An 8,368-nucleotide genomic window follows, 5' to 3' on the forward strand; every position below is an offset into this window, starting at 1 on the left:
AACCCAGCACAGAACATTGAATCACCACAGTGTGCAGGTTTTTTAATAGCAGAGGGAAAGCTCACTGCCTTTCCTGCCACCATAAATCCTGACTTCTAACAATTCTGTTAAAAAAGGCTGTACCCTGACACATTAATATGTTCATACCTGTATCCTCTGGGCAATGGTTTTAAGATCTATGGGTTCCTTTATTATTGCATAATAATCTGGATATTGCTGGAAAACAGAAAGAATTTATGTATTACTATAAACAGTCACAAAGGTTTTATTCTAACAGCTCACAGAACAAGCCGTTAGATCAATTGAAGGTAAGAACAGTGTAAGCCTCAAATGAGGCAGATACAAAGAATCAATAAAGTGACATAAAAGACCAGGTCTGATTGAAAATCCATGGTGATAGTTTTCAGAATATTTATTCTGCTGGTTAAAACTTTCACCTCAAAACCAGAACACCACTGTTCTGAAACAGAGCAGTACAAACAGGTACAGGAGTTTGCCACTGATGAGGCAGAAACAGAGCTGCACCCTGAGCATGGCCATCAGAGCCTGTGACATCAGTTACAGAAATGTCCAGGCTTCCAGCTTAGCACACAACCCACATTACTAAAATACTCACCACTTTAGAAGGAAGTTTCTGAAACAGTTCACTTATGAGTCGTCCTGAGGGGTTTGTGGCAACAGCTATAGCATCAAGAAGCTGCTCCAGAATTTCCTTCAGGTAACCTGGAGATGACTAATGTAAGAAACAAAAATTACAGAAAGTAAGTTTGCATAGCAGCCAGAGTGGAGGGCTTCAAGTTGTGCTGAATATTTCAAAGGCAGAAAAAATCAGCTACAAAATAGATGATGCAACTTTGGAAGACAGTATTGTTTATGCAGGTAAAGGTACACTAAAAAACTCTAATTTCATCTTTACACTGCAGACTGTCAGACACACACCACAGTTACTGAAAACGTGCATCCCAACATCACAAACACCAGGCTAGCCCAAATTTCCTCTCATAACACTCCAGGAACAGCTGCACTGACTGAATGGGGCACTGGCTGATAACTGATGTCATTAGACATGAATCTTGCTTGCAACCAACCTCAATGCTGGCATGAACTCAAGCACACTTCATATTATTCCAACTAAACCAGAACCATGCTTTACCAATATCAGAAACCCTCACAGCTTTTTTTGCTAGGCAAAAGTGAAACACACACACAATGTTGTGAAGTGATGAACTAATAAACTTGCACAACAAATACCCTTTGGGGCATAATTTAACAATGAAAATGTTACTCAATGAATTTCACCCTCTCAGAGCCAGCTGACATCCACAGTTACAGCCTTCCCCTTATGCAGCTGTCATGCCCACACTTACTAATTCAGAATTTGCTTGATTGTCACGTCCTTCCTCATCATCATCATCGTCCTCAGCATCACCTTTCTGAACAAATTCATTTTTTGTGCGCAAATACAGCTCCCACAGTTTGCAGGCAGCTTTATATTCAGGAGAATCTGGCTGTAAAAACAATCAAATATTACAGTCAAAATTCAGGGCACTCTCATCTGGAGGAAATTTGTAAGTTACCAGCTGAAAGTTATTAAATATGAGCAATAGAAAACTTAGGAAATTCCTGCTTCATTTGTTCTTTGACAGAGGAGGTAAGAATTACAATAAGCACTAGAAAATATAACCTGTATCACTCAAAAGCATCCAAGCCTTTCAGAAAACTTTGCAATAAAACTAGCTGGGTTGAGGCTTGGACAAGCCAACTAGATGAATCTGAGAAATCATTGGCTTTTGTTGAAGTACACCACCAGCATTTAAAACAGATTAAATTTCAGTATGCCACAAATCTGACTAATGCCAATACTGCTGTCATGGCATGGCACTTGAAAATGAACTTCTACAGAAGAATGCCAATAAATATCTTTGAAAGCACTGCAATGGTTTACACTCAGCATTCACTGGGCAATTCCAAAGAACCTGACAACATGCTACCACCTGGGTACACCCCTGGATACATCTTTTAGAAGAGGTAGAAGCATTAGTTAGAAAATTAACTTTTAAAAACACAGAGCTGATAGTGGCAAGCAAGCACGTGCCTATTACCCGCTACACAGAGCAAAGAGAGCTTTTCCACCCATGTATTTTTCCTTCCCTCTCCTCTGTCATTTAGGCTCTATTTCAGGTATTCCTGCTGATAATATCACCTTATTACTGCTGATTGCACTCTTCTTACTTCACTCTCTCAACCTCTGACAGCTTGTAATACAAATGAGAAACCAACATGAGAACTGTTCTTAATCTTGCCTTATTAGGCTTAAATATTCTCAGCACATTAGACCAGATGTTGCTTATGAAGAGCAGATTTTTTAAGGGTATCCTGCTCCACAAATCTGCTTCCTTCTGTATTAATGCAAGATGCTCAGGAGTGAGAGACTTGACCAGAAATACAAAAAAACCCCAAAGGCTGCATCTCTGCTGGAGCACTGCCAATAAAACATCTGCTAGAACAAAGACCTTGACAATCAATCACTGTCCCTGGTTTGTCCATGCCATGGAGCTGCCTGGGGAAGGTAAAAGGTGAAAAGAAGAAGAGGTTAAGTTTTTGTGCCACAGCTCCATAAATCTCTGGAATGCCAACATTCCTTCATCCTGCAATAATGGATACCTATTTTTAGTCTAATGCAAGATCTCTATGACACAGTTAAATTTTGAGCCCACAATTCTATAGGCAAAGGCAGCACACATTCTATAAAATCTCAGTCATTCTCTTCTGCCACCAACCCATTAATGTTGGGGTTTTCACACTGAGTGCCTTGCAAAGCTCCAGGAGTACAAAATGGACTTGGAAATCTTTGTGCTTTTCCTCCTGGAAGCAGAATGTAGAAATGCATTAAGCCACAAATCTGTTTTCGAGAAGCTACTACACGCACAAAGTGAAACAAACATTGCCTTTCTGGATGTCACCTGGCTACTCCAGCTGGGTTATTCAGAAGGAACTCATTTGGATCATCTCCAAAGTCAAAGATATGTGAAAGGCAATATTAGCAGGTTTAGATTTGCTGTATCATCTCATTCACCACATACAACTTCACTGGCTTATGGAGTGAAACATTAAACAATATTAATCCAATTTTTTCCCCCACTTCCTTATGAAAACTGCAATAAAACCCATTAGTATCCATAATAAAACACACACCCAGTTTGGGGGAATTGCCATGGGGGTTGTCTTGATGACATTAAATTCACATCTATCATCACTGACTATGACAGTCATTGTGCCTTTTTTTTATTTTATTAAGTGGCAAATGGAAGAGAAAGATTCAACACTCCTATCATAAGCTTGCTGTGAGCATAAACTTTTCCTTCTGGGAGGGAAAAAAAAAAGAAATCTTTCTCCATTTCAAAGGTGGAGAGGGTGTTGTAAACACAGAGGATGTTGTAAAATGAGGAGGCTTTGACAGAGGAATATTTTTCTCGGTTTATATCTCCGTTTTTGCTTTTAACCTCTTTTGGAAAACTACATGAAGATCATCCCCACTTTATTTTATGATTTTACACAGAAAAATTGTTATAGCAGGGCATTTTAGAAAGATACAGTCAACATTATGGAAATTTATGCAAATAACTGCAATATGTGCTGTTTTCTTACCAATAATACTTCAGCCTAAACTGAAGAGGTTTTAGCCAAACCAAGGCAGAATTTGAACATCTCTACTCCTTTTACAATGGATTTGAGCCTTTAGTTTGCTCACCTTATAGTAAGCCTTTGCATTGTTAAAGAGAAGCTGGAAATCAGCAGTCAGCACATTCACATCATCATATTCCTCCATCTTCAGCTTTTGTTGGATTTTCATTAAATCAATTGGCTGAGAAACCACTTCATAATAATCTGGCTGATTTCTGTTGCAATGACAAAAACAGGCATCATGTTCCAAGCAGTAAAACCCAAACCACAGCACTAAAGCTTGTGCATGTTTATGACTAAATAAACCAAAGAAAGTTCCAATACATTTCTGTTACAGCTAAAAGATGTGGGCAGTGCTCTATCAGTCAGCTCACTTCAGGTACTATTACTGTCCTCAATTTTCTGAGTTTAAGAGAAAATTCAGACTCAGCTACTGCATTTTCAAGGGTCACTTCTATTAACCCTCCCAAGCTGTGTCCTTAGTATTACATCCCACCACTTATATAGAATATCTTATAATCCAAGGCATGGATGTTTTAAGCAGGTAATACAAATTAATTCAGTGTATCCTTTTTTTTTTCCTGAAAAAGAGCACCAATGTAAGCTCATCCCATTGAATAATTAAATCAAACACTGATGTGAAATGATGGCAAATTTAGCTTAGATTTTTCACAAATTATTGCTGAAGTATTTATCAGTTTCCACTTGTCCCTGATTAAATCTCAGGTTCAAGGTTTAACCAGACCTGTGGCCTCACCTTCTCTTGGGTGCCCTGATGAAGAGCTCACAGAGGAGCCTGCCCTGCTCATCTTTGTAGTCTCTGATGGTGTTGTAGAGCTCATGGCAGACAGCAATCTGAAAGGCAAGAACAATGAAATAAGGAAAAGGGAGAGAATTTTAAGGAGGTAACAAACAAAAGCATGCTTACAAAGGGAAGGACAAACTGCCAATCCAAAGCATGCCCTAAAGCAGAAGTGAGAAGCAACTGGAGCACCTCACACTTTAGCAGGATACCTGAGAAGTATGCCAGGTACTGCAGGATCTCCATTTATTTTTTGAACACAAGGAGCTTTATTTCAATACTAATTCTAAGTAAAATACCCAACATGTAAATTAATTCACTGCAATGCTCTCCAGGTTACAGGCATCTACAATAACAACAGGGGTTCTTTTGCAGTTAATTAACATTAGACTCCTCATGCACAGGCATAGCAGACGCATTGTACACTTCAGCAATCACTGCCTGTGCTATTCCCCACTCATCCCTCTGCATCTGCTATGCAGACAAAGCTCTCTACTTCTGCACATTATGATTTCAGCTCATTCTCCAACATCCTTCCATCTGCTAAAATTGTCAGCAAAAAGAGAAAAGCAGCAAAATCAAAACAGCAAAGAAAAACATGAAAGTGGTGAGCCAGGACCAAGCCAAGCCAAAGCTGAACCAGGTCCTAAACACAGCTCAGCCAAAGCAGGAACAGATTCAGGACCAGCGCACATGTGCTACATAAGGTCATTAATTTTACAGTCCAGCATAATCCACACAGGGATACAGCATCCCCAAGAAAAAAGGTGCCATCAGGAAGAAGGTACTAACAGGATCTACAGTTGGGAGGTTGGAAAGTCTCCTCCTCTTCCTGCTGGGGCCTGGAACATTGGTGGAGTGATGGGCGTCGTCGAAGTCCCCGCCGCTGACGCTGCTGGAAGGAGAGGTAGCTCTTCGCCTCTTGGAACCCATGGAATCCAACTTCTTCTATAATGAACAGAAACCTTCTTAAAGCCCTGGCATTGCATCCAAACCCTCTGCTCAGAGCTACCCACAGAGCTAGCAAAGCTTCACATGATACATTTGCCAAATGCTATTTCTGTAAACTCCAACTTGGTGGAAATTCCCAATGGTAAAGGGAAATCAAAATGCTCCTACAGTTTTATAGTCACCAATAACAGCAAGGCCAGAAACCCCCAAGCTCACACTGAATTAGCAACTCTTCACAGAATATATTCTTAAATTCCACAATTTCATACCCCATCACATGCACAACAACTAAGCAAAAACCACAGTGTAAAAACTCTTCATTCCATGTCAAACTAAAAAACCACAAAAAAAAAGACCAACAGAGAAAAAAAAACAACCAAGCAAAACAAATTACAAATGAAAAGGGCCAGATAATACCTTGTGTTACATTCAAGTGAAAAGAAGGTCTGGATCACCCTGGGACCTCCCACTCCCACTTTCTGTGTGGGATGAATGGCTCAACCATGGGGAAGCAGGGAAAGCCCCCTCCTCTTTTGGCCAGAGTTTTGCATTTACCAACACAAGCAGTGACAAACGAATAACCACCATCCAACAACTATGGTAATTTATGGAACAAGTTGTTGGCTCTTTCCCAACTTCCAGTGACAGCATCAGAAAAGTATCTTTATTTGGGGCCATCTCAAAGGCTGAGGACAGAACAGATGCATCCATCCCTATCCCCATTTTCCAACCAAACCCAGGGATCTCTTTTAGGAGGCACTCAGATGATTGACAAGGTATGGCAGCACAATATAACTGAATTAAAGCATTTTTGTTAGAGACAGAGATAACTGCAGGCACACACGTGAGATGAATAAGGTAGGAATAATTAACAGTTAGGAAAAAGAAAAGCAAAAGGCCAAGGCAGAGGGATGGAGACACAATCAATAATTTACCAGATTTACCAGAGTAGAACCAGCACCTCGAAAAGCCAATCTCCTCATAGTGTCTGATGGGCAAGCACAGATACTGTGAGAAGGAGACACTCTAAGAGTGCCAAACCAGAAATGGTGTTAGCACAGCCACAACTGGAAGACAAGAAAAAAGAAAGAGAGAGGAAAGAAAATTCAGAGTAGGTAGATAAAGAATAAAATCAAAGAATAAAGTGGATAATTACAGTGACAAAGAAAAAAAGCAAGAAACAGAAGGCAACTTTTTTTAGCCCAGCAGAAATTCTACAAAGTAATTTTATACACAGAATGCTAGACACTTCTGTCATTGTCACAGTAAAAATACATTTCTCTAATGTTCCTGAATATGCATTAGAGATTTCACAGCCACTTGCTAGAGAATGATTCATCAAGCAGAGCAGAAAGTAAACAGAAGTGATACCTGACCTGAGAGTACAAACCAGAAAGCTGCAAGTTACAGAATGCAAAGCAGAAAAGTGCTTATAACAACATAATCTTAAGGTCAACAAACACTTAATAAACTCTAAGAAGATGCACCTCCAACACTCTTCAGGGTAGATTTTTATATTCAGAAGTAAGCACTAAATATGCAGCCATACACTAAAAAAAAACAGTTTCAATTTCTATGCAGTCTCCAAGCCTGATTATTTTCACAGAAATTCCATGTGAAATATACAGAACCATTTTATGGCAAAATATTTGGTTCTCTGTAGTTCTTCCAACTCCTGCCTTCAATCTAACCCCAGAGAGGTTCTGTTCCTATTCAGCACTCTGGACATTTTCATAACATGGACATGCAGAGAAGCCCTGTGGTTTATCAGCAGGCAATTCATTTTGGGAACTGACAACAGCCTCAAGCCTTGGCACTGCCTCCAACTTCCATCTGAGGGCTACAGTCTGGAGTGGCTGCACCAGGTACATGCTGGGAAACACAAGCCCTGAGTTGTGGAAGAAAGGCAGGAGGGACTACCAGAATCAATAATTCTGCTTCAACAGGGAACCCAAGAGTACACTCAGTCCAGTCCCATCCTGAAATAAAGATTTGGGAACCTCCCTGCCAGCACCTGCCTGCAGGCTGCACATCAGCTGCTGCATGTCCACTGTCGCAGGCACAATGCTGTGGCTCCCAGCCATACTGTGACACTGCTGTGATCAAGGTACCCTCACCACTCACACACAGCCTCCAAAACACGTTTTTCTCCTGCAATAACCATGCAAAACACTGATCTGTCTGGACAACATCACAAACACTCAGTGAGAGACCTGCTGATGTAACACTCACTGAAGGCGAGGCTCCAAAACACAAACTTCTCCCTAAACTGCCACACTCCCAAGCACAGAGAGCTCAGCTGTGCACAGAAACACAGTTCTACTGCAGAACCTCTCTCCCCGAGCTTCTTCTGCAATTGCACTGCTGGCTCACAACAGTCACACCAACAATCTCCACTGCTATCAATGAGCACCTCCAATGCAACAGGAGCTTGAGCATCTCCTCGGTAATTGCCTCACCAGCCAGAAAAATGTCACAAAACCACAGCAAGGAATTACTGATTCACAGGTACACTGATATACACAACGGGGAAAGGAAGGCTGTCTCTCCCAAAAGCTGCATAGAAGGACCACAAGTGTCACTCCAATCTCCCCACACCAACAGGTTTTACACACGTCGGACATCACACACTTAAAATAAAACATCCTAGCACTCTAGAGGTTCGTTTTCTGCCTCCTGGCAGAGAGCTAAAAACCAATAGATACCACGGATAGTATGTATTGCCATCAGGATCTCCCACGTTTCACCAGAAACACGAAACACGGTAAATTTAGCTAAGGGAACAGGGGAGGGAAACGCAGCCGGAATCTCCCCCGGTTACCGATCGCACAGAAAGCTGCCACGGGATGGGAAGAGGGGGCTGGCAGCGACCAGGCACGGTGAAAGGGCAAAGCTGGGGAAAAGCGAGAGGGACAACACAGCCACCGCTTT

At 41.2% G+C, this 8,368-nt stretch overlaps 1 protein-coding gene across 3 annotated transcripts in view; it reads right to left on the minus strand.

Annotated features, from left to right (window-relative positions):
• Positions 1-6,465, minus strand: part of PBRM1 (polybromo 1) — a 54,561-nt gene extending 48,096 nt beyond the window's left edge. For 2 of the 3 annotated variants that reach the window (XM_059479897.1, XM_059479895.1), the window contains exons 1-7: positions 6,373-6,463; positions 5,279-5,434; positions 4,442-4,539; positions 3,752-3,899; positions 1,368-1,508; positions 617-733; positions 148-216 (exon numbers count right to left, since the gene is read on the minus strand). In XM_059479897.1, coding sequence (XP_059335880.1) covers positions 148-216; positions 617-733; positions 1,368-1,508; positions 3,752-3,899; positions 4,442-4,539; positions 5,279-5,434; positions 6,373-6,420 — 777 coding nt within the window. In that variant the 5' untranslated portion in view covers positions 6,421-6,463. Of the gene's footprint in view, positions 1-147; positions 217-616; positions 734-1,367; positions 1,509-3,751; positions 3,900-4,441; positions 4,540-5,278; positions 5,435-6,372 lie in introns of all 3 variants that reach the window. The other variant, XM_059479894.1, reaches the window with a different exon arrangement.
• Positions 6,466-8,368: the final 1,903 nt, after the last annotated feature.

Source organism: Ammospiza nelsoni, chromosome 11, assembly GCF_027579445.1.
Source record: "Ammospiza nelsoni isolate bAmmNel1 chromosome 11, bAmmNel1.pri, whole genome shotgun sequence".
NCBI classification, from domain to species: Eukaryota; Metazoa; Chordata; class Aves; order Passeriformes; family Passerellidae; genus Ammospiza; species Ammospiza nelsoni.